Source organism: Capra hircus, chromosome 13 (genome assembly GCF_001704415.2).
Source record: "Capra hircus breed San Clemente chromosome 13, ASM170441v1, whole genome shotgun sequence".
In the NCBI taxonomy this organism is placed as follows: domain Eukaryota; kingdom Metazoa; phylum Chordata; class Mammalia; order Artiodactyla; family Bovidae; genus Capra; species Capra hircus.
In genome coordinates, this window is record NC_030820.1 from 74,292,967 (window position 1) to 74,318,285 (window position 25,319).

Sequence of the window (25,319 nt, forward strand, 5' to 3'; positions counted from 1 at the left end):
GCCGGGTCTCCCTCTCACTGTCCAGGACACTCTCCTTCCTGGGCATGAGCCTCTGCCTGGCCCTCATGTTCATCTGCTCCTGGTACTACGCCCTGGTGGCCATGCTCATTGCTGGGCTCATCTACAAGTATATCGAGTACCGCGGGTAAGGCGGGGTGAGGAGGGGAGAGCAGTGATGGGTACTTGACGGGGAGGGGTGGGGTTGAGGCCAAGAAGCTGGGGAGAATGGAGAGGAAAGTTGAGGGCGTGGGGCAGGAGCAGAGGCAGGCACTGAGGCTTTGAGAAATGGAGGTGGCCAGGACTGACCGCCCTTCTGAGCCTGAGATGGGCAGCTCTGGCTCCGCACTGGGGGGTGGGTGCTTCTCCCTGGCACTCCCCGGCTTTCTGCCTCTCGTGATCCCCCCTTCCTGGCCCCCAGGGCAGAGAAGGAATGGGGCGATGGGATCCGAGGCCTGTCTCTCAGCGCTGCTCGCTACGCCCTGCTGCGCTTGGAAGAAGGGCCCCCGCACACCAAGAATTGGAGGTGAGTGGTGGCGACTGAAGAGGAAGGGAGCGGGCCGACCCACCCCGCCTGCTCTGTGCTGCTCTTGCTGAGTGGGGTTCGGCCTCATCTGAACCCTTCCCTCCTGTAACGCTGAGGCTGAGCTGAGGTTCCACACATTTGTTCTCCAAAACCCTACCTGCCATGCCAGTTTCTAACCATCTACCCATCCCTCCATTCATCCCATCATTTGTTTAAAAAAACACCTATGAACACATGGTTTATGTGCTGACCCCTTCCGGTCTCCGGGGAACGTACTGAGCTCACAGTTCCCTGGAGAAGGCACGTGTCCAGACGGGTAAGTGCAGTATCACAGAGCATTCACCCTGGGAGAGGTGGGATCATCCAAAGAGTTACAGGGCCTCTTAGAAATCTCCAGATTACTAACAATCTCTCTATTGGCTCCCCTGCTGGCTCAGACGGTAAAGCGTCTGCCTACAATGTGAGAGACCTGGGTTCAATCCCTGGGTCAGGAAGATCCCCTGGAGAAGGAAATGGCAACCCACTCCAGTACTCTTGCCTGGACAATCCTATGGACAGAGGAGCCTGGTAGGCTACCATCCATGGGGTCACAAAGAGTCAGACACGAACTGAGCGACTTCACTACTACTACTACTGTTTGATTCATGTGAAAATCAGGGCTCAGGGAAGGTCTCAGGGGTCGTGGAAGGCAAAACTGGAGCAAGAATCTTCCCCTCCCACCTCTCAGCCCAGCTGCTTTCTAACTGCTTGCTCTGCAAGCCCTCCTTCTCCTTCAGGTTCATTTTGCTAAGAGTAAGGTCTGGAACTCTGGAATGAGGACATCGTGGACTTGTCCTCACTCATGTCTACTAAACTGGCCTTTTAGAGACTGGAGCTTTGCATAAATAGTCTGTGAATCCTCAAATGCTTAGCACAGGATCTAGCCCAGAGTAGGTACTTAGAGGATGCTATCAAACTGATGGTTGGCTGCGGAGGCTAAATGAATAAGGAAACAAACAGATAAATAGATGGGCAGATAGCTGAGTGTATATATGTATGGGAGTGTGGTTGGGTGAATAGATGAATGTGTGGATGGGTGGTGGCAGGTGGATGTGAGGGTAATTGGGTGAATAATGCATGTGTTGGTAAATTAACATGGACGTGAATGGATAACTGAAGGATAAAATAGATGGATGGTTAGGTGGATAGGTGGATGGATGGGTGGGTGGGTGAGGTAGATGGGTGGGTGGGTGGATGGATGAATGCATGGGTGAGAGAGATAGATGCAGAGATGGGTGGGTGGGTGGATGGAGAGATGTGTGGGAGATGACTGGATGGGTTGATAACCCAAGGACATGGGTGGATGGATGTTTAGGTGGATGGGAGATGGAGGACAGGTGGTTAGTGTATGCAGTATGGGTGTATGAGTTATGGTGCTTGGGGAGGTGGTGGATGGATCACGTGATCTTGCACCCGCTTCAGGCCACAGCTGCTGGTGCTGGTACGTGTGGACCAAGACCAGAACGTGGTCCATCCACAGCTGCTCTCGTTGACCTCCCAGCTCAAGGCAGGGAAGGGCCTGACCATTGTGGGCTCTGTTCTTGAGGGCACCTTTCTGGATAACCACCCCCAGGCCCAGCGGGCAGAGGAGGTGAGTACAGGCCTTGGTGGGGGGCACGTGGCAGTTGGGAGGACAGTCCCTTGCTCCTTTTCAGTTTCTCCCTACCACCTGTGCCAACAGCTGGAGCTCAGGCTTCTCTGTCCTCCTCCTCAGAAGTGGAGTCCAAGGGCTCAGTGACTAAGTTCCTTAGAATCCAACCTGCAGAACCCAAGAGGATCAGGGCCAGAAGGGCCTATTTTATGGATAAGGAAACTGAGGCTTAGAGAAGTCAGGTCATTTGTTTAAGGACAGAAAGCGGAGACTCAGAACCTAGACTCCTATTCCAGCTTTCTTCTGCGAAAGCATAAATCATTTAAAGCGTTTTCACATTGGTGAATTCTTCCAGTTCCCACACTGCATGGGGTTGACAGGATAAGTATCCAGTTTAGCAAAGGAAGAGACTGAGGCCCAGAGAGGGAAAGCGGCTTGCTGAAAGTCACAAAGCTGGCTGGAAGCATGGCAGGATTTAAACCCAGGTCCCGGGGGCTGGATTACTTGCTCTCATTCCTATCTACTGGTCATTGCTCACGGAGCAGTGGGCAGAGCCAGTGTGAGGTGGGGCAGCAGGGGTCTGCAGTAAGTGGCACTAACAGGTGTCTGGTGGGTGGCCGAGGAAGCGGGTTCTGTCTGTGATTCAGGCCTCTCTCCCCTTGGGGCCATGGTTAGAAGTGGAAAGGGGAAAGGGGGCCTCAGGGAGGTGAGATGAGATGGGGTGGGGCACCCCTAATGGCTTGTGACAGCCGCTGTTTCTGCCTCACTGGGCCGTTCACACCGATCTGTCAGGGCCCAGGGCTGGAGGCCTCCACTGGTCACTTTAATTCAACATGCAGTGGCTGTACATGTCCTGGGTACCAGACACTGGGGTAGGCCCTGGGGGACATGGAGAGGTGGAAGAGCAAACCCCACCCCTCAAGGTGGTCACAGGCTGGCGGGGGAGCGAGAACATACACAGAAGGCTCTCCAACCCATCTGAGGTTGACAGGGGCTACCTTAGAGTTAGTAACCACAAAGTAACAACGTATTGAGTGTTTATGATCTCTCAGGCTGTATGCTAAGCTCTACACATCATGTTATGTCATTCTCCCTCTTCCTAAATGAGGTAGCTGTCACAATGCCCATTTGACAGATGAGAAAACTGAGGCTCACAGAGGGAGGTGATTTGCCCAAGGTTACTCTGCTCTTATTTTCAGCCACTGCCTGCTGAATTAACAGATTAGGGCAGAGGCAGAAATTGGAGCACTTGCTGTTTGACATTAGGGGATTGGTTAAGAGTGTGAAGGATGGAGTCAGACCCTTGGATTTGAGCCTCTACAATAATATCCATTATCCGTATGGCCTGAAGCAAGTCTTAATTTCTCTGAGCCTCAATTTCCTTAGCTATAAACTGAGAGTCATAAAACACTTCCTTCATCACGCAGATTGAATGTGTGTTTTAAATGCCTACTATTATGCTAACTTTTAAAAATCATTAAAACCAAATTGTCCGGCTAAGCAGAGGAGCCTAGTTTCATTCTGGTCTGGGTGGAGGGGTGGTGTTTGAAGAAGGTGATGGTTGAATTGGGCCAGGCAGGGTGTCATGGACAACATGGGGGAGGGGGAGTCTGGGTGGTGGGAGAGAGCTTCCCTGGGGAATCTGTGAGCCATGGCAGGGTGATGGGAAGCATGGGGTCTGATCATGAAGAGCTTTGCTTGAGTAGTGGGGAATAGGGGCCATAGGTGATGGGGTGCCAGGGGCTGACATGATCGGAGCTGAGCTTCAGGAAGATCAGGATGATGGAGAGGAGAGATGGGAGGTAGAGAGGCTGCAAGGGGCTGAGCAGGGCCAGGCAGGCCTGGGCCTGAGGCTGCCCCTTTTCTGATCCCTGCCACCCCAGTCCATCCGGCGCCTGATGGAGGCAGAGAAAGTGAAAGGCTTCTGCCAGGTAGTGATTTCTTCCAACCTGCGAGATGGCGTGTCCCACCTGATTCAGTCCGGGGGCCTCGGGGGGCTTCAGCACAACACTGTACTCGTTGGCTGGCCCCGCAACTGGCGACAGAAGGAAGATCATCAGACATGGAGGAACTTCATTGGTAAAGCTGGCTGGGCTGGGAGTGGTGGAGGGCTGCGTGGGGGTGGGTTCTTCTTTGGGCCTGCGGACGGCTTCCCAGGCATAACAAGTATGGATTCAGCATATACAGGTGATGGTGTTCAAAGCTGGCCAGGTGCCAGACACTGTGCTGGGAGCCCAGGGACTTAGGTGTGAAGGAGACAGACTTGGCTCTTGCAGGGCTCACAACCCTTCAGGGAAGACAGTGCAGGCCAGTGGGAAGACCTACAGCTTTGAAGGCACCACTGAGGCCCGGGTCTAAATCTAACCTCTGGCCCTTCCTTGCTGTGTGACTGTTCACAAGTGCCTCACCCTCTCTGAGCATCGGATTCCTTGGTAGTAGCAGATAATAAGTCACACAGTAACTAACACTTACGGACTGCATTCTGTGCGCCAGACAAGTGGTGGCTTTCTCTAAGTCTCGAATTCTCTTAGCAGGCCTGTGAGGGCTAGGCATGGCTGTCTCTATTTTAGGGCCGTGAAACTGATGTATGGAGAGATGAAGGTCACAGCAGCTGGTAAACCCTGAGGCTGCTTTATCAGTAGATCCCAGTTAGAAGGTAGTTGGGAGGATTAAGTAAGTGCCGCAGGGTCGCCTTCTTAATCAGAAAGGGCAGGCGTCCTTATTACCACTTGACCAGTGGGGAAACTGAGGCCCAGAGAGGTGTTTGTGTTTTTTTTCCCCCCAAGTTCGAACGCGGCCCAGGCAGATGGGGCTTTTCTGACTCCTCAGCCCAAGGCCGAGGCGGGAGGCGGGATGGGGAGGGGTGCTGGGTGCCAAGGAGGGGAACAGGGTCACTGTTTTACCGTCTGCCATCTTCTTGGTCTCCCCCAGAGCTGGTCCGGGAAACCACGGCTGGCCACCTGGCCCTGCTGGTCACCAAGAATGTCTCCATGTTTCCCGGGAACCCCGAGCGCTTCTCTGAAGGCAGCATCGACGTCTGGTGGATTGTGCACGACGGCGGCATGCTCATGCTGCTGCCCTTCCTGCTGCGGCACCACAAGGTGTGTGTGCGTGAGCGCTCCCGTGCGCACGTGCTCGTGGCCACGCGCGCGGAGGGGCTCCCGGGCTGCCCCCTGGCTCCTGGTAGAGGGTTCCAGTCACCTCCTTTATTCTGAGGTGCTGGGAACTGACTGTGTCTCCCCTGGCAAATGTGCTTGAACTATAGAGGAGAGCTGTGTTTAAGTCAAGCGAGTGATGCTTCAGTGGGGGCAGGGGGACCCTCACCTAATCAGGGGCATTTTTGTGGAGAGTGGCCACCGAGATAGAGGATTGGTGGGCTACCTGGATGTGTGGGAAGGTGGGTGGGAAGGGTGAAGGAGGAGGTCTGGCCTCGGGTCTCCGCATGGCATCTGGACTGGACCTTTCTGGGTCCCCTTCATCTCTCAGGTTTGGCGGAAGTGCAAGATGCGAATCTTCACTGTGGCCCAGATGGACGACAATAGCATCCAGATGAAGAAGGACTTGACCACATTTCTGTACCACTTACGTATCACTGCAGAGGTCGAGGTGGTGGAGATGGTGAGCCCCCAGGAGCTGCCTCTGAAGTTTTGGAGTCCCGCTGGCCTCTTTGCCCTTGGGCCCATGACCAAATAGGGGAACCCCAGTACCCATCAGCTTGTGCTGCTAAGGTCTCTCCCCACCCCCCCACCCAATCCACCTTTGGCTGCACTGGGTCCCAGTTGTGGTACTGAGGCTGATTTTTGTGGTGGGTGGTATCCTCAGTTGCAGCCTGTGAACTCTTGGTTGTGGCATGGGGGATCTAGTTCCCTGACCAGGGATGGAACCTGGGCACACCCATCCACTTTTAAACCTCTCACATGTTCACCCAAGAGCCCTTCCACCCATCCATCCAGCCACCCACTCACCCACCCTGCCTCGCCTCCATTATACGAATAGACATGTCTAGGAATGTTGACTACATGGGAGGCACTGTTCTATGCACTTTATATATACATTACTTCTCATAGCAACCAATGAAATAGATACGGTTATCCAATTATCAGTATTTCCATTTTACAGATTAGGAAGTTGAGGCACAGAAACATTAAGTAATTTGCCCCAAATGTGCACCAAGTGGCAGAGCCGGGATTCAAACTGAGGCAGACTGGCTCTAGAGTCCATGCTTCTAGCAGTCACACTCTAAAGCCTCTCGTCGTCCATTCCACTCAGCACCATTTATCCGTCCCTCTAATGGTATATTCATTAATCCGCCCATATATTCATTAATGTATTTATTCACTCACTCACCCATTCATTCATATGTGTATGTATTCATTCATCTCTGTGTTCCTTTTTTAACTTCTTTCCCCTCTCCATTCACCCAGGTAATTAATTAATCAACTCATTCATTAATTCACCCATTCATTCACCCAGTCCCGGGCTTGGCTGAGGAGGGAATGAGCTGCCTCGCCTTCAAAGAGCATCGCCCTCTGCTTTGTCCTTCCTCCCACAACTGTTGATTAAACTAGGTCATTGGACAGGGAAGTCCTAGGCTGGCAGCAGGAAGGGGGCCTGCCTCCCTTTTCTTGGCCTTGCACCTGAGCTTGGAACTCATACTTTCCTCCCTTGCCCCTCTCCCCCATCCCACCCCTGCCTGCCCACAGCATGAGAGCGACATCTCCGCTTACACCTACGAGAAGACCTTGGTGATGGAGCAGCGTTCCCAGATCCTCAAACAAATGCATTTAACCAAGAATGAGCGGGAGCGGGAGGTGAGGTTGCCCTGGCTGGGCTTGGAGTGTCTCAAGCTGCTGCCAGCTCTGGGGCTGCACAGGTTTGGGATGGCCCACTCCTAGTCACTGGCATTGCTGCCTCCTGGCACTGGTTCCCCAGCAGCAAGGGTGCACGCTGCAGCTGCCTGTCTCCAGCCTCCCAGCCGAGGCACAGAGGGGCTTTGGCAAGGGTGACAGATCTGCTTTCGATGTGACTTCTGGGGCCCAAGGGAGACGAGTGGAAGCTAAATGTGCATGGATGGTGGCTCCTCAGGGGTGTGGGCTGCAGCGTGGGGGATAAGGTATCATGTGATAGACCCTTAGAGAGTGAGTAATGAGTGGATATTTCAGGATGCAGCTGATGATGAGAGCTGGGGGCAAACCTCCTAGGGTGTGGATGGTGGGTTCTCAGGGGTAACAGTGATGAATTCTCACGGGGTAAGGCTGGCTGTAAGGTCTCTCCCGTGTGGGTAACATGGGCCCATCAGCCCTCTGGCATTTGGATGAAAGCCCCACCCCAGCGAGTGGGGTCCTTGGGGCTGGGGACAGAAGAGCTCTCAGAGGTAGGTGACAAGACAATTGTAAGAAGTGGCATGTGCACCGACCAGTCAGAACTGGCCCTGAGGTAGAGCTCAGCTGGGCCAGGTGTCAAGCCTTTGGTCGCTGGGGGGTGGGAAGGCCAGGGGTACTGGAGAGGAGTCGGAGTGGCCATATCACTGGGACAATAGCTATTTGGTGCGGAAGCATTGCAGTATTTTAACAACTGGCACAGGTCCCGAAAGTGCACATCCTGGCTGAACATCAGCTTTGGGGTTAGCTCTTTGCAGGGCATGGGTAGTGATTACCATGGCACCAACTTGTGTCCCTCCCTAGATCCAGAGTATCACAGATGAGTCTCGTGGCTCAATCCGGAGAAAGAATCCAGCCAACACCCGGCTCCGTCTCAACGTCCCAGAAGAGACGGCTGGTGACAGTGAGGAGAAGCCGGAAGAGGAGGTATGCAGCTCGGGTAGTTTGGCTGCAACCGGTGGGAGCAGAATCTTTGGTCTCCAAATGAATCGTGCGCCATCCCTTCTTTCATCCCTTAGGTGCAGCTGATCCATGACCAAAGTGCTCCCAGCTGCCCTAGCAGCTCACCATCTCCCGGAGAGGAGCCTGAGGTGGAGGGCGAGGCAGATCCAGAAAAAGTGCATCTCACCTGGACCAAGGACAAGTCGGTGGCAGAGAAGAACAAGGGCCCCAGTCCTGTCTCCTCTGAGGGCATCAAGGACTTCTTCAGCATGAAGCCGTACGGGCCTGGGGGCTAAGGGCTGGGGTCTGGGGTGAGCCTACAGGGTCTTTGCTCCCCATGGAGAGTAAATGAGTGGAAGGGGTCCTGGCCTGGTAGTTGGATGGCCCAGTCCAGACCTCCCCTTGGTTGCTCTGTCTGAGGACTCAGGTTGGGCTTGATTGCTAAGGGTCAGAACGCGCAGGTGCAGGCAGTGGAAAGGTGAAGGCTGGGGGTCTGGGAGAACAGGAGTCGTCTGCACGCAGGGTGTTGATGGTGGCTCAAGTCCTCAGCTCCTCCTGCTTTTTCTGACCCCTCTCCTTTTTCTTCCTCTCTTTGCTTCTCTTATGTTTCCTGAAGGGAGTGGGAGAACTTGTAAGTGCTTCAGAATTTTTAAATTCTCTCCTAGGTTGGCCAGGTTCCCTACTTTTCTCACTTTACCATGAACCCTCAACTCGTGCCCCTGACCTCTGGGGTCTCTGAGTAGCCCAGATTGGAGTGGTCTAGGGTTGGTGGTCCCTGGCTTGCAAGGAGCAGATCCCAGCAGCCCAGTGCTGGGGGCGGGGAGGTGCCGGAAGGGGCGACTGGATCCAAGAACCCCGTCTCTCCTAGCCTTACGTGTCCTCCTCCTCCCCGGCTTCCTCCCGCAGGAACCAATCCAACGTGCGGCGCATGCACACCGCCGTGCGGCTGAACGAGGTCATCGTCAAGAAATCCCAGGATGCCAAGCTTGTTTTGCTCAACATGCCTGGGCCTCCCCGCAACCGCAACGGTGACGAAAACTGTATCCTGGGCTTAAAATTGGGAGGAGGGAGGGAGGCGGACATCAGGGGACTTAGGTCCTAGCCCTGGGAAGGAATGGCTGAGCCGGGTCGGCTTCAGAATCAGCACCTCGGACAGGGTCGCGAGCCCCGCGTTCCTCTGGGGCCAACGGGAGCCGGATTCCATGGGGGAGGAAAGGGGACGGTCTTTCTCCTTGACGGGCGCTCAGACATGGAATTCCTCGAGGTTCTCACCGAGCGCCTGGACCGGGTGATGCTGGTCCGCGGCGGCGGCCGCGAGGTCATCACCATCTACTCCTGAGAGCCAGGACCAAACACCCGGGCCCGAGCGCGTCCGGCCCGCGGCCCCGGAGCCCTCGCCGCGCCCCCCGCCGCTGTCACCGTTTACATACAGACCCTGTGCCCGCGCCCTGGCCCCCTTTCCCCGCTGCCTGAAGCCCGGAGGCCACGTCGGCTGGGGCGGACCCGAAGACCTCCCCTCCCGGAGACCAGAGTCCCGTTGGCGCGTCGGCCCCGGCCGCCCTTTTTCTAAGCCCGGCCTCGCCCCGCCGGAGGAGACGCTGCAATAAAGATCGGAGGAGGCTGCGGAGAGGAGCAGACCTGGGGCTTCGAGGACCCCCGGTCGTCCGCCCGGCCCCTTCCCTCTCTTCCCGCGCCCCGCCCCGCCCGCACACTGCGCCCCTCCCCCGGCGGCCCGGAGCGCGCGGGGTGGCGAGGAGGCGCCCCGCCGTCTGCGTTCTACTTCTCGCGGCCACGAGCGCGAGCCGGCCGAGCGTATACATAGTGTACAGGAGACATCGCGTGTATTTTTAACGTCCCCATATTTCTGTGACTTAGAAGCGCAACGGACTTCTCTTCTCGCCGCAGTCGCGCTCTCCCGCTGGGGGCGCGCCCAGGGAAGGCGGAGGCCTCGGGAGGCTGGGTTTTCCTTGACGTCCGAGCGTTTGAGAGCAAAAGTGCTTATAGGCCCAGGCGGAACTCGTGGTCCCTCGACCACTCAACCCCTCGACGCCTCCTCACCCTTTCCTCGCCTCCTTGGCTTCCGACCATTCTTCCCTCTAGATCTTTTCGGAGACGAAGTGAGACAAGTGTCCCAACTTTTCCTGGATTCGCCTCCCAGCGAATGTGAGCTTCCACTGTGGCTGCAGAGACGCGCGCAGCCTCTTCACATCGGCTCTTTATGCAAGCTGGGGCCAGGAGAGGGGAGGGGCGTTCCTTAAGCCAGAGGAACTGAGAGAGGCCCTCGCCCCCGCCCCCAGGAAGCCCCGTCCCGGTGCCTTCGCTGGGGGAGCAGGCGTCTCTCCTCCACCGGCTTGTCGCCTACTCCCCTATCCCGTGGCTCTTCGCCAAAGACTGAAATCGGGGGGTGGGGGTTGGAGGGCGGCCCCTCCCCCGGAGTTTCCTCCCTGGGACAGGTGAGGGAGGAGGGGGCGGTTCTGGGTTAGGGGCCGGACCCGCCGGGGTGGCCCCAGCGCTGCCCCTGACTTTTCCTACCCTGTTCCCATCCGGCAACTCCGGCCTCGGGGACCTAGCCGCCTTCTCCGCGTCTGGGGGCCGGGCCTCGCTGCCTAGCAGCGGCCTCTAGCTGCGTCTCCCAGGCACCTGGGCCTGGGGGAGAGCTGGAGTCGCCACTTGCTTAGTTCTTAAGCGCCTCTCTGCCCTCCTCCAACTAGGGCCCAAGGCCTTTGGCTTCTCCAACACCAGTCTTTGGCGCTTCTGCTCCGCCAGCCCGGCCAGAGGTGCCCTCTTCCCTTAGAGAAACCCCGTTGGCCGGGTTCCCTTCCCCCAGGGCACGTTACTAAGGGGGGACATGCACTGCATGCTCGTTCCAGCGCCCTCTGGGGCTGGGTACAGTAACTCCAGCCCCAGGGCCCTGACTGCACCTAGTTAGACATCCCGTCCACCGCCCAGAGCTGAGGCTTCTGGGGACTCCTGACCTCACCACCTCCTTTCCTTTGAGCCCAAGGCAGAGCTGGCGCTGGTGCCATCTAGACTGGGTCAGGTGTGGCTGGAGGAGGTTTGGATGCCTGCGGTTAGACCAAGGCCTCTCTGAAATTTGATCAGGGGTCTGATAGATTTTTCCGGGTAGTAATCAGAAGTTGGAGGTATTAGACACCAGCACTTCCCACCCCCATCCTCCAAGACCTCCCTCTGAGAACCACAGCTGGGTCTAGCCTTCTGGGGGCCTAGCACTCTCAGGCTGAAGTGGTGGGCTAGGCAGAACCGAAAGGGGGCTGTATTAACATCACTTAGGGAACCAAAGTTGCACTATCTGGGCCCAGGCTGTCTGGTTGGCAAGAGCAAAGTTTCCATTGATGAAAACAGACATCCCACAACAAACCCCCAAGTTTTCTGTGCTACATGTGCAATATTTGTTATGAATGTTCTCACCCGTCACTCATCAACTTATCTTTATAATCATGTAGCTAGATGTTTCATGTCCATTCAAGTGACTTTTATTCTGAGTGCAATATTTCAATAGCCTTGTAGTGATAACTAGTGTTGCTTTTGTTTTAGACGATCTATGTGCAGGGCAATGCAATGAAGTTGAAAACCCTTGTAAATAGGAGAGGTTGCAAACCAAATCAAGAGTATTTATTACTATTATTAGGCCTGCCTTTAATTTTCAGTGTGTTTCAGTATCTCGCATTCTGCCTCAGTATTGATCTTGTGTTCTTTGTGCCAAGATGAAAAGGAGAGGGTTGGTTCTTTCCTTTATTGTTGAATGCTCCCATTTAATGCTTTATAGCTTTTACTGTATTATTTTTTAGACTCCTGTCTGCACAAAATGCAATAAAAATAATTTTATTATACCCTTCACAGCCTGAGGTGTGCTGTTTGGACACTCCAGGGGGAAGAACTAGTAGATGGGAAGAGGGGTATTCAAAGTGGGCCCCCCGTGAGGACCGGACTCTTAATCAGAAACACTGACCACCACTGACAGAAGAGTTTGTTGGCTGATCCTCCAGGTCTAGCTGCCTAGTTTGTGTACTGATAGTTCTGGAGCCCTGCCAAACACCCGAGATGGCACCTCCAGGGCAGGCTGGGCGCTGATGGCGTCTTCATCCCTGATCTACTGGCAGCCTTGTGGTGGTCACTTCACCACATCCACCCCGAGTTTCCCAGTGGGGAGCTCTGTGAAATGCTCCCCAGTGCGCCCACCTGGGACACTGGTTCTGCCGACTCCTTGCATGATGAGCTGGCAACAGACAAAATCAAAACAGGAGAGCACCCCTCTCTCCACGGCCTTTTGGTCAGAAGTGGCCTCCTCGCCATTCTGTTTTCATTAGAATAAGCGGACAAGCCTCTGACACACTGAAAGTCTGCCACAAACAAGGATGTTTACACACCATTACAACTACCCAGCAGGCTTTTACTCCAAACTGTTGTTAAAGCTTCTAAATAGGTGAGCTGTATGAGAGAAGCTAGGGTTCAAAGAGGTTTTGAGGCCCGACTGCAGGCTGAGGACAAAGGGGACAGACCTCACGACAGATTGAAGCCAGTCAGCACGGTCAGGGACCCTCACCTATGCACTTGGGAAGGAGTGCCCACAAAGAGGCCCTACTGACACTCACACCCAAAAAAAGACAAGAGGGCTTTCACTTTTACATTTTAATTAAAAAGTAATCATTTCATCTTATTGACAACACAGGAGTTCCAAAGAGGAGAAAAAAAAAAAAAACAAAAACACTATATATAACACAAACAGGTCAGAACAAAACACTGCCATCTGGGGACCTTGAGTTTTGGAAACCAATGTTTATTCAGCTACTGGCAAGGACTCAGCTGAAGTCACTGCTCTCCCATGTCTCCGCCAGGGGTCCCTTGAGACTGATCCACAAGGCGCTAAGGAGCACCATCCCTAGGGAGAAGGCAGCTTCCTTTGGCTCCACTTAGAGCAGCAGGCAGAGGTCCTCCCTCTAGTAACTTCACTCTGGCTCAGAAGTTATGAACAGCCGCCTGCACCAAGAACATGTCCAGCTACCAGAAGTCTGACATCAAAATGGTCCCTACCTCCTGCTGCTCAGAAAACAGAACAAGAGCCTGATTTCTGGGCCAAAAGCTCAGAGCAATCACTGAAAAAATGGGTGTTCACCACCAGAGTCTAGGGTGGTCTTCTCAGAGCCAACTCCATGAAACTACCACTGGTGAGGAAGAGGCTGACAAATGTTAAAGGGTTCAGAGTGGTTGGGGCCCAGATTCACAGTTTGGGTTAAACTGCTGGTGACCGGTGCTGCTCAGTCCATGGAAAATCTTCCATTGCAATGAAAGCCACAAAGAAAAAAAAAAAAAAAGAGAAAAACCAAGAACTACTCTGGGTCAGGCAGAAAAGTGACTGCCATGGCCCTTCTTCAGCAACTCCCGAGCAGCCTGCTTACCACCCCGCAGGCAGCCCCCACACTCGTGGGACAGGGCGCACTGGCACCATGCCTACCAAGCCCAGCTTGCGGCTCTACAACCCTGCACAGGGACGCAAGCGGGAGCTCGCGCTCTGGTGGGCCTGTGTGAGGCCAGAAAGCCTTGGGGAGGTTCAAAATGAACAAAGGCAGTGGCTCTCGCCATGAAAGGACTACCCCAAATGCAGCCAGTTGGGACTTGGCTGCTTTTTCCTTCCCCGCCCCCACATCGAGCTGACAGAGACAAATGAAATACAAACGGAGCCCAGACACCTATACTGCCCATGACCCCAGAGATATTTATTTTCTATCAAAAAATAATAAAAAATAAAAAAAATAAAAATAACCCCAACAACAAAAAATACACCTCCAAGGCAGTACAAACTCTGACTCTGGAAGGAATAAGTAACAACAGCCTTGGGCAGAAGAGAGCAGGTGGTAGAAACTTATGCCATTCGATGTGGACCTGGATACGCGCAGAGAACATCCTCCAAGTAACTACTTAGAACGCAACAGGTAGGAGGCCAGGGGAAGAGGGACCTGGGGGAAGTTGAGATTTAGCCTCAGTAATGCCTCTGATACGATCCCATGGGGGCCTGGGGCTGCCCCACCTGTGCTGTGGTCTGGCTAACCAGGTGGGAGAGAGCAGGGCCACTCTGGATCAGGGTGTCCAGAGCTTTCTGTACACTTGGATTGTCAAAGTTGATACTTGTGGAAGACACGGGCCTCTGGCTAGCCAAATTGCTGGCAGGTGCCAGGAGGGTGGAAGGCTGGCCAAAGAGCCCTTGGGAAGGAGCCCCAGGCCTGGGGCCCATGTTCCGAGCAGATCCTGCCTGTCCCAAAATGCCTGGAGGCTGATTGCCAGAGGCCTGTGATCTTTGCTGAGGCTGGCTGTTCGCTGCTGTGGAAAAATTCTGGTTCTGGGTGTTTCCGGCAGCAACTGAGGGGGATGCAGAGCTGCTATTGGCCGCAACCGTGCCACTATTGAAGAGGCTGAGGATTTTGGCCTGAAGCTCTTGCTGGGAGGTGGGGGGTGCAGCTGGAGTGGGTGTAGCAGACGGGAGCACTTGGCCACTCTGGAGCGGTTGAGAGCTTGGCTGTGTCTTCAGTGAGGCACCCGAGGTCGCCCCGAGTGGTTGACGGGAAATCGGGCCTAGAAGACAGAAATAAGAGGTATCTGGTTGAAAAATACCCTCCATGGGCAGGCTTAGCAGCCCAGGGAAGAACAACAATCACTGATTACATCAATCACACAGTACACAGACTATAACATCAATTTCCCAAAGGGGCCATTTCATAGTATGTGCTGTTTTCAGTAAACAGCTTAGTTCCCCCAGAGAACTACTTTAAAAAAAAAGGACATCCATCTTGGTTCCCAGGGAGCCAGCCATACTAGCCCACCCACCACCACATTAACTACAGGGATCAGAATTCAGTACCCAAATCTTAAGTTACCATTATTACACCAGCACAGATGGCCCATGCGGGAAAACCCATGGGATGCGCTCATTTCCCTTCCCCACCCCAAACAGCCCTGGGCCTGCCACCCTCCCAACAGAGCCTGGGGATTAGAGAAATGCAGAGTCAGAACTTCACCTCGGCCCTGCCACGTAGCTCACCAGGCAGAGAGTCGGTGCTGCTCCTCATAAGCCGCTCCTTCCTCTCTCGAAGGTAGTTGATGATCTTGTCAGTCTCTTCAGCAGTGAGGTACCTGTTGTCGGCCAGCAGGTTGAGGAGGCTCTGGATGGCTGGGGGGTGCCCCCCACGCATTCCCTCCTCGGGGCCTCCTCGCTCTCTTTCCTGGAGGATGGCTTCATCAGCCATCTTGGCCGCCTGTCTGGCAATCTCCTCGCGCTCCTTCTCCCGGCACTCATTCTTATAGCGCTCGTAATTTCTGGCCACCAGCACCATGGCGTCTGCCTGGGGCATGTTGCGATGCTCTGTAGGAGGGAATGACATGAGCTATTTTCTCCCATGACAGATTTGAGTGCCCACCTGCTGAACTCTACCAAGCCTTTCCTGACCTCAAACAAGCAAGAAAACCATTTCACTGACAAAAAGCCTTGGAATGGGGATGGGGAGAGGTGGGGCGGGAGGGGATGCAGCCTGGAAGACAAAGAATGGGTTTCTTCAGTGGGAAGCAGACACCCTTGTAGAAAGCTAGTTCTAAGGGGAATTCTTAGATCACAGACATGTAGTGAAAACCAGAGAAACATGACATCTCACAGATTCAAAAAGACCACGTGGAGAATGACCACAGGAGGCAGGCCATGGGGGTCCACACAGCCCTTCTGGAAAGCCTGGCTTTCCACCACGCTCCTCAGGACAGAGCTGTTTTTTAATGTATCAAAAAGGTTCAAAGGTTATGGATTAAGATCAAATTATGACCCTCAATAACCTTCTCCCCTCACCCTTGGGCAACAAGATTTATAAGGTGATGAGAAGACTTCTTGGCACTTGATATAAATGTCTTCACACATCTTGAGGACTGTTCCTCAGAGAGGCGAATGACCTGCTGGAGAGGCTTCTACACTCTATGCTTATGGGTAAAACTGGTCAGGCAAACAGAGGGCCCAGGGTAGTGGGAGAAGGGAAAAGTCTGTGCTGTGAGAGCAATCAGCAAGGCATCAGTTGACTCAGTCTCAACGATCTGGGAGCAAAGGACTAAAAGTTACTTCAGGCAAGGACTTCAGGGAACCGACCCTGGGCCTCCAGGAGGTCAAGGCCGCCTCCCTCTTCTCAAAGTCCCTCCACTGACTTCTCCAGCACACTAACAAAGTCTCCTAACTGCCTGCCACATGCTGTGCCCCTCGTTCCAAAGTCTGGTGAAGCAGGGGCTCCGCCACCCTCAGTGCAGTATGTGCCAGGGCTGGGCTGGCTCTCACTGGTGCGAGCAGACTGTGCGCCTCTCTTCCCAACTTGCCCTGAAGTGACTTCATGTTGGTGGCTTGAAATAGAACACGGTGGGAGTATTTACACCACGGAAGTCAGGAAATTCTATAAACCATGCCATCCCCACCCCAGAACTGGCTGTTAAACATTTACTAACACATCACTGCACATACCTAAGGGCTGAATATAACGTCATACACAGCAGGCCCAGAACTGTATGCAATGAAAGAAGATCAAACAAATAAATGACTGTGCAAGCTTCTGTCATGCACTTACAAAAGGGCTCTACCACATCTGAGCTGAAATACCTTTACCTAAAACCTGCTGCTTCTGAGTAAGCCATAAAAAAATTAATGGACTAGCATCTGGAAGTTTCTGGAACTGTAACCCACTGGGGCCTCCATACCTTGAGGGGTTCCGAACATGATGTTGACTGTGCAGGAGCGGTGAATCTGGTGTTGCTGAGTGATGACAATAGCGAAGGGAGAGCCTCCCCTGCTGACATCCTCCAAGGCTTGGGACAGTGAGACTTCCGTGTTGAGGAAGATTAGATCTACTACCATGCCTAGGTCTCGGACCTTCCGCCCCACAGATTCAGCATAATCTCTGTAGAAGCAAACAGGATCCAGTTGAGTACTCCCTGATCGACTCCCAATCTGTACAGTGGCACCTCAGCCAGAAGACTTCAAATCCTAGCTCTACCAGTGTCTCCCTAGCACCCTCTTCAGGCTCCAAAAATCTAAACCAATTCCTTCTCTTTATATTGGCGGAGAAGTTCCCAATGGAACAGGAGTTAGTATCCCAGGCCCTTCTCTTGATTCTCTAGTCTGATGGTCATTCCTAAATACCATACTGTTGCCTAAGATTTGTAGCACATTTCTGTCTTGGCAGAGGCTGTACAACACAGTGAAAAAAGCATAGGTTTTAAATGCTAGAGATAGGTTTGGATCATAGCCCTAACATTTACTTGCAAAGTTGAAGCTTTAAGCAAATCCCTTTACCTCTTACAAACCTCAGTTTCTTTACCAATCAGACAGGAATTATACGGCTCAGCTCATATGTCATTTCCTTAACTTTCTCTCCAATCTAAATCAGATCCTTGATATATTTCTTCTCATAAGACTCATGACCAATACATTTATATTTGTCATCTGTCCAACTAGGGTATAAGCTCCACAAGAGGAAGGGGCCATGTGTGTTTTGCTCATTAGCATTACAGCTTCAGGACCTAGCACCTGCCACACACAGAAAAAATTTGATGAATGAATACATGTGAAACATGATTACTATGAAGATTAGAAAAATAATTTAAAGCGCTTAACATGGAGTAGTACAGAGTAGGTGCTCAGAAAATGACAGCTATTATCATGCATTTAAAAATAAAAAGGCAAAAAAGTTATCTGCAAGTTAAAGCAGCATCTATTTCTAAACAAGGCAGCCCAGAGCCTGTGAACTCTGCCTGCTGTTTCGTGTCTTAACACCTATTTCCCTAGCTTCTGCCTTGAAAATTAGCTCTTTAACCCCAAACTGCTAGAAAATACATGAAGTTCTTTACTAGCCACTTGGGGAAAGGGAATATAGCTGCTGCCAAACTTGCAAGCTGCTACACTCCCTTCTGCACCTCTGAGCTGCTTCTTCAAGGAAAGAATGTGAAACAGAGGTAGGAAGAACAGTGCCATGAGCTCTGCCTTGGCTGGCACGGCCACCTAACAGCTCTGCAAGGCCATGGCACTTCCCAAACGAAGCCAGTCTCTCGGCTGGTGAATGCAGACATGCCTGCCTTCCCACGTATTACGGGCTTGGGGTCCTCGCACAAAGGGGGCATCTACTGCTTCACCTGACCAACATCTACTCCCTCGGATTTTCCTTTGGGAAGGCACCCCTTTCCCACTCAGTCTGCCCCGGCTCCACAGGGTTAGTGCCACTTTCAGCACTATGCGTGGGCACTTGACCTAGCCCTGGCCAATCAGGACATCCCAGCACTGCTGGCCAAAGGGAGAGTCCAGGGATGGGAAACAATTCCAGGCCTTCAGGTGGAAGCAACAGGAAAAAGCAGCTCTTTCCACGGGTTTGCTAAGCTAAGGAGATACATGTCAAGAGCTAGCGCTGTTCTGTCTTTTCAAGTAGAAAGCTTGTCTGAGAGTAAAGACAACACAAAAGACCAAGTCTTTATGAGAGGCTAACCCTGAATGCAGCCATGCCTGAATGTCCCAGTCAAGCAAACTAAAAACTTCCCTTTGGGCCCAAGCCAGTTTGCGGTGGGTTTTCTGTCATCTACAACTGAAAGAACTCTGGTTAACACAGTACAGCAATGTCACCATACAAAGCCTGGCAGTGTGTACAGCTGCCAAGAAGACTAAATTTCTAATTTCTCTTCTGCTTCTTCTCCTCACTCGGGAAAAACCCAAAGGGTTCTTACTTAGTCTGCTTGTTGACCACAATCACAGAACAATCAACAGGCCTCTCAGCATCAAAGCGTCTCTGGATTTCCTCAAAATACTGACGATAGAGCTCTTCTCTACGACGCTCCTCACGTTTCAGACGCTCTGCAGGATGACACAGGGAAAACTGAAACATGGACGGTGCCTTTCTATAAAAGTAAGTCACAGGCCTTATTTTCAATCTTGAACTACTTGTAGGCAAAGGTTGTAATCCTCTAGACTACCTCTGAAAAAAATTTATTTTTTTACTATTATAAATTCATTAAAATGGAATGAAGGGATTACAAGGCATGGTTGCTTTAATCTGATACATGCTACCAGAATGTCCTTTAGGAAAGGCTGTTACTAATTCATCCTTTCTTTGGGGTGGATCACCTAGTGCTATTTCTCCATATCTTAATCAACACTGAGTTTTGTCATTAAAAAAAAAACAAAAACCTCCTGCCAATTGATAGGCAAAAGATAGTATATCATTATTATCCTAATTTTCATTTTTGTGACAACCATTTAAGACTCTTATTGACAGGTAATTGTAATTTGCTTAAAAAAAAAAAAAAAATCAGGCAGTTAAAAAAAATCAACAAAAAAATCCTAAACAAAACCAGGCAGTAAAGTTCTGTAGCAAACTACAAATGAGGTTATTAATTTGATCAGGAATAAAACAATTAAAAAATCTTAAAGATGTATTAAATATATTGAGAAAATCAAGGCTTTAAAAAACATGTCTTTATCTAAAAAATAGATGCTCTTAGGTAAAAATTATAAATAAAACAACTCTCCCCACATACTACATAGGTAATAAAGATAGTTATATTCATTTGGTCAATGAGCAAAAAACAAACATTTAACCTCTTCAGCTCCATTGTTTAGTTCATTTCTTTTCTTACTGATAGTATTTCATGTTTATTTCTTCTTGTTGGGTGACTAAACCAGATGACAGTACCACTTTGCATTTAAAAAATGATTTTCAAGCTGAATGCTCTCTACAAATGAACAGGCCATTTGTATTTCTTCCTTTTGTGAACTGCTTAGCCAAGTCATTAGCTCCTTTCCAGCTGGTTATTAGTTTCCTCTTTGTTTTATAAAGTGTTCTATTTGTGATAAGAATAAACTGTTTCTTCTACTTTACCTTTTGCACGAGACTGACTTTCTGGGCCTGGTGGGCCTCGTCCATCAAAGCTATCTCTGTAACGGTCAAAGTAAGTGTCATCTTTCCTCCTGCAGTAGTCATCCATTCGCAGGTATCGGTCGTAAGAGCCTTCTCTCCTGAAAAGGTAAAGAAACGTGCACAAAGTTAAAGGTTTTCTCCTGCAAAAATCAAATACAGAGAACTCTTCAAGACCCAGCCATCTGTGAGGAAGACACAGTAAGGCACAAAACTTTGGGATTAGGCAAACAAAATTAGTATCTGGGACTCACTGCTTATCAGCTCTGTGGCTAGGACTGAGTTAACCTACCTTCCAAAAGGACTGGGAGGACGTACAGAACACTCTCAGCATAATGGAAGCTCCCTGGCCCAAAGTACACACAAAATAACTGGTAGTAATTATTGATATTTGAGGAACCATTCTCGGCCCTACTCCAAGCCTCCTTCCTTGTGCTTTTTAAAAATTGTGGTTAAAAAATAGAATAAAAAAATACACATATATAAAATAATTTTCATCATCCTTAACAGTCTGAACAGAAACTCACCCCCGATCTCTGTAACTTCTAATCTTACTATGAATTTGCCTTTTCTAAATATTTCATGTAAGTGAAAACATGTATTTGTCTTTTGTGACAATGTAGCTTAGTATTTATTTCATGTAGCATATTTCTTAAGGTCTATCAAGGCTTAGCAAGTATAAAAATGACCTTTCTTTTTATGGCTGAATAATATACTGAATGGATATATCATACTTTTTAATCCATCTATTGATGGTGTCTACATTTGACTGGTGTCTACCTTTTGGCTACTGTGAATAGTGTTGCTATGTACAGTCACACCCATCTATGTAAGTTCTTCTTTTTAATTCTTTTGGATATATATTCAAGAGTGGAGCTGGTGAATCATTAATTCTACTAACATTTAATTTTCTGAGGGACCGCCAAACTTTTTCACAGCAGTCATCAGTTCAGTTCAGTCGCTCAGTCGTGTCCGACTCTTTGCAACCCCATGAATAGCAGCACGCCAGGCCTCCCTGTCCATCACCATCTCCTGGAGTTCACTCAGACTCACGTCCATCGAGTCAGTGATGCCATCCAGCCATCTCATCCTCGGTCGTCCCCTTCTCCTCCTGCCCCCAATCCCTCCCAGCATCAGAGTCTTTTCCAATGAGTCAACTCTTCGCATGAGGTGGCCAAAGTACTGGAGTTTCAGCTTTAGCATCATTCCTTCCAAAGAAATCCCAGGGTTGATCTCCTTCAGAATGAACTGGTTGGATCCCCTTGCAGTCCAAGGGACTCTCAAGAGTCTTCTCCAACACCACAGTTCAAAAGCATCAATTCTTCGGTGCTCAGCCTTCTTCACAGTCCAACTCTCACATCCATACATGACCACAGGAAAAACCATAGCCTTGACTAGACGGACCTTAGTTGGCAAAGTAATGTCTCTGCTTTTGAATATACTATCTAGGTTGGTCATAACTTTTCTTCCAAGGAGTAAGTGTCTTTTAATTTCATGGCTGCAGTCACCATCTGCAGTGATTTTGGAGCCCAAAAAGATAAAGTCTGCCACTGTTTCCACTATTTCCCCATCTATTTCCCATGAAGTGATGGGGCCAGATGCCATGATCTTCGTTTTCTAAATGTTGAGCTTTAAGCCAACTTTTTCACTCTCCTCTTTCACTTTCATCAAGAGGCTTTTTAGCTCCTCTTCACTTTCTGCCATAAGGGTGGTGTCATCTGCATATCTGAGGTTATCGCTATTTCTCCCAGCAATCTTGATTCCAGCTTGCATTTCTTCCAGTCCAGCGTTTCTCATGATGTACTCTGCATAGAAGTTAAATAAGCAGGGTGACAATATACAGCCCTGACGTACTCCTTTTCCTATTTGAAACCAGTCTGTTGTTCCATGTCCAGTTCTAACTGTTGCTTCCTGACCTGCATACAGGTTTCTCAAGGGGCAGGTCAGGTGGTCTGGTATTCCCATCTCTTTCCGAATTTTCCACAGTTTCTTGTGATCCACACAGTCAAAGGCTTTGACATAGTCAATAAAGCAGAAATAGATGTTTTTCTGGAACTCTCTTGCTTTTTCCATGATCCAGCGGATGTTGGCAATTTGATCTCTGGTTCCTCTGCCTCTTCTAAAACCAGCTTGAACATTAGGGAGTTCACAGTTCACGTATTGCTGAAACCTGGCTTGGAGAATTTTGAGCATTACTTTACTAGCATGTGAGATGAGTGCAATTGTGCGGTAGTTTGAGCATTCTTTGGCATTGCCTTTCTTTGGGATTGGAATGAAAACTGACCTTTTCTAGTCCTGTGGCCACTGCTGAGTTTTCCAAATTTGCTGGCATATTGAGTGCAGCACTTTCACAGCATCATCTTTCAGGATTTGAAACAGCTCAACAGGAATTCCATCACCTCCACTAGCTTTGTGTATGGCACAATCTCATACAAATTCCATCACCTCCACATCATCATGATTATCTGGGTCGTGAACATCTTTTTTGTACAGTTCTTCCGTGTATTCTTGCCACCCCTTCTTAATATCTTCTGCTTCTGTCTTCTTCACAGCAGTCATATTACTTTGCATTCCTACCAGCAATGTATGAGGGTTCTAGTTCCTCTACACTTCAACAACATTAAAAAAAAGAAAGTATTAAAGCCATCCTAGTAGGTATGAAGTGCTATCTCATTGTGGTTTTGATTTGCATTTCTCTACTATCTAAGGATGTCAAGTATCTTTTCACCTATTTATTGGCCATTTGTACATCTACCCTGTGGTCCCGCATGGCCAAAACAATTTGCACTCCCATCTTTTTTTCCATTTGCACAACGGTGCCTTTCAGAGCACACAAGAAGAGACCCAGATTCATTCATTGAGCAAAATCCGTCTTCAATCACACATTCAGCAAATATTTATTAAGCAGCACATCTCTCATGGTGATAGACACCAGAAACTTAGGCCTGGGAAAGGCACTGCTGTACAGAGTTCTCAATTAGTTCAGCAGAACAAACATAAAAAAGACTGCTACCAAAAACAAACAAACAAACAAAGACCAGCAAGCAGAACGACTGTAGAGGTTACCTGTACATGGGATCTCGGGAGTCTCTCATCTCTCTGTATCTGTCGTACATGGGATCTCGGTGATCTCGAAAATTCCTAGTCTCTCTTAGGTCACGAAAGTCTCTAAGATCCCTCATGTCCCGAGCATCACGCATACTTCTGCTGTCTCGGTGATCCCGAATGTCTCTGCTATCTCTGTGGTCCCGCAAATCTCGGGGGTCTCGCATGTCTCTGCCATCTCGAGCATCCCGGCCATTTCTGCCATCCCTGGGCTCTCTTCTTGGACTTCCTCGAATGGGCGATCGATCACGTCTTGTATCTCGACTATCTCCAAAGCCATATGGATCTCTGTGGGAGGGGGGCAAGAAGATGCTAAGACAAAGGAACTGAAGGAGTCTACCCTTGAGCTCTTTACTGGAGAAAGCCCCCACCCTCCAAGCATTTTTCTCTAAAACACAGCAGTCAGTGAGAAATAAGATGAAAATTTTAAGGACAGTCACCCATCTGGTCAGCAAATAAAGACTAGCAGGTTTTAGAATCTCCAAAGATTAGGATATTCAAGGAAGAATGTATGATCCAGAGCCAAGGGTTTTGACTGGGGTCATAGTGTTTATCAGACTTTGGGGGGTAATTCAATATTCTGTATACATGTTAAACTATCATCTCCATCTCAACAGGTTTTCAAAGTGAAAGGGTCTTCCCTCATTCATTTCCTCCCACCAAACTTGTATTTTAAAAGGGGAGAAGAGTTGTGGGAGGTGGTGTGTGTGTGTGTGTGTGTGTGTGTGTGTGTGTGTGTGTGTGTGTCATAAGGGGCAAGACTCATGAAGAAAAAATGAGCAAATGACACAATCTCGTACAAGGTTGGCACAATCTCATACAAAGTAACGGTGATCCAAGGAGTTATCCTTAAAAGTACAGAAAACGTTACTTAAAAAAACATCGAGCAGGATCAATCAAATAAAGGGGAAAAAAGAAAGAGAAGTAAATACGAGACACACAGTCAAGTACAGGAACACTCTATCTTCTTAACATATGAGTAGTGGTCTCTCTTAGTCTAAAGTTTAGGTAGAACCTGGCTCCTTCTGGTCAAGGTGTTCTTTGTTTAAAAATAAAACAGCTTGAAGTCACAGGTGTTCAGCCTGATCTGATTCAATATTCTTCATGAGACTACCCCACTAGGAACTCTCATTCTCAACATGTTTAAAATTAAACTTCTTATTCAACCCACTCAGGCGCAGTCAGAACTTTTCACTTTTACTAAAAATCATCTTCCCAATTACTGAGGTTTAAGTTCTTGAGAGTTAACTTTGATTTTTCTTCCCTATCAAGTTACTTGAATACTCTTTGCTTTTCTTGTTCATTCCCATTGGACTTTTAAGTTCAATCCAAACCTTTATTCTATGCTGGCACCACCAAGAATTTTTAAGATACAAAACCAAAATCCAATCTTCCAGATTTCAATTCTTTCAGCAAATACCAGATAAACCATCAATTTCCACCTGTTACCAACTGCAGCTTGGCTATCACGCTTCTGGGCACTCTTCCCTAACAAATTTGGCCCCTTTCCATTTATTATTTCTCCCTCATTTCCTGATCCAACTTCCTTAGTTCTAAAGCTGGTCTTATGATTTAACTCACATGACTTATTTCAGTATTTCTGTTCATATGGCTTTTCAACGTGGAATGATTTTCCTGCACTAACTCAAGTATCACCCAATGCTCAAAGGCAAGTTCATGTCCCATGTCTTCCAAAAAATATTCTCTAATCTCTTGAGTAACTGCTGATCTCTCCTGCTAAACTCTTAGAGCACTTACTATTACTCACCTAGATCTGATTTACCTTTTTACAATGTCTCCTTGTAAGAACTGCTTTAAGGATTGCCTCCTCCGTAAAGCCTGCCCTGAACTCTTCATCTTTTCCAGCAAATAGGCCCCTCCTCCAGTCATTTCCATCTCAATAAATGGCACATCTACCTACTCAGTTGCTCAAGCCAGGAAACTGGATGTCATCCTTTCTTTAAAGCCCTATCCACTCTTTCAATGACATTTCCAAAATGTATTCACTCTTTCTCTGAAATTGATATCCATTCTGTCCATGTTTCTTTATCTCCATTGGTACCACTGAAGGCCAACCCCAAGCCACCTTTCCCCAAAACCACAGCAGAGCCTTCTAAAGTAGTCTCCCCATTTCTGCTCTTGCCTATTTCTCAATCTTCTTCTAGATTACTCTAGAACCATCTTTTAAATATGTAAAACCCTTCACTGGTTTCGCATAGTATTTAGAATTCAGTCCAAAATCTCCACTGAGGCTAGTAAGATTCTGCCCTGCCTCAGCTCGTCTTCTCCAACCTTATTACGCCCCC

The 25,319-nt window shown here is 49.7% G+C and overlaps 2 protein-coding genes across 6 annotated transcripts in view; one reads left to right on the top strand and one right to left on the bottom strand.

Annotated features, from left to right (window-relative positions):
* SLC12A5 (solute carrier family 12 member 5) overlaps positions 1–11,831 on the top strand; it is a 36,618-nt gene extending 24,787 nt beyond the window's left edge. For 2 of the 3 annotated variants that reach the window (XM_018057952.1, XM_018057950.1), the window contains exons 15-26: positions 26–145; positions 419–523; positions 1,985–2,153; positions 4,037–4,232; positions 5,085–5,254; positions 5,640–5,771; positions 6,857–6,964; positions 7,838–7,960; positions 8,053–8,252; positions 8,592–8,606; positions 8,882–9,015; positions 9,223–11,831. In XM_018057952.1, the coding sequence (XP_017913441.1) occupies positions 26–145; positions 419–523; positions 1,985–2,153; positions 4,037–4,232; positions 5,085–5,254; positions 5,640–5,771; positions 6,857–6,964; positions 7,838–7,960; positions 8,053–8,252; positions 8,592–8,606; positions 8,882–9,015; positions 9,223–9,314 (1,564 nt within the window). In that variant the 3' untranslated portion in view covers positions 9,315–11,831. The remainder of the gene's footprint in view (positions 1–25; positions 146–418; positions 524–1,984; positions 2,154–4,036; positions 4,233–5,084; positions 5,255–5,639; positions 5,772–6,856; positions 6,965–7,837; positions 7,961–8,052; positions 8,253–8,591; positions 8,607–8,881; positions 9,016–9,222) is intronic. The other variant, XM_018057951.1, reaches the window with a different exon arrangement.
* NCOA5 (nuclear receptor coactivator 5) overlaps positions 12,611–25,319 on the bottom strand; it is a 30,411-nt gene continuing 17,702 nt past the window's right edge. For 2 of the 3 annotated variants that reach the window (XM_018057953.1, XM_018057954.1), the window contains 6 exons: positions 22,975–23,301; positions 19,873–20,009; positions 18,722–18,848; positions 16,709–16,908; positions 15,030–15,350; positions 12,611–14,563 (listed from right to left, as the gene is read on the bottom strand). In XM_018057953.1, the coding sequence (XP_017913442.1) occupies positions 13,974–14,563; positions 15,030–15,350; positions 16,709–16,908; positions 18,722–18,848; positions 19,873–20,009; positions 22,975–23,301 (1,702 nt within the window). In that variant the 3' untranslated portion in view covers positions 12,611–13,973. Of the gene's footprint in view, positions 14,564–15,006; positions 15,351–16,708; positions 16,909–18,721; positions 18,849–19,872; positions 20,010–22,974; positions 23,302–25,319 lie in introns of all 3 variants that reach the window. The other variant, XM_018057955.1, reaches the window with a different exon arrangement.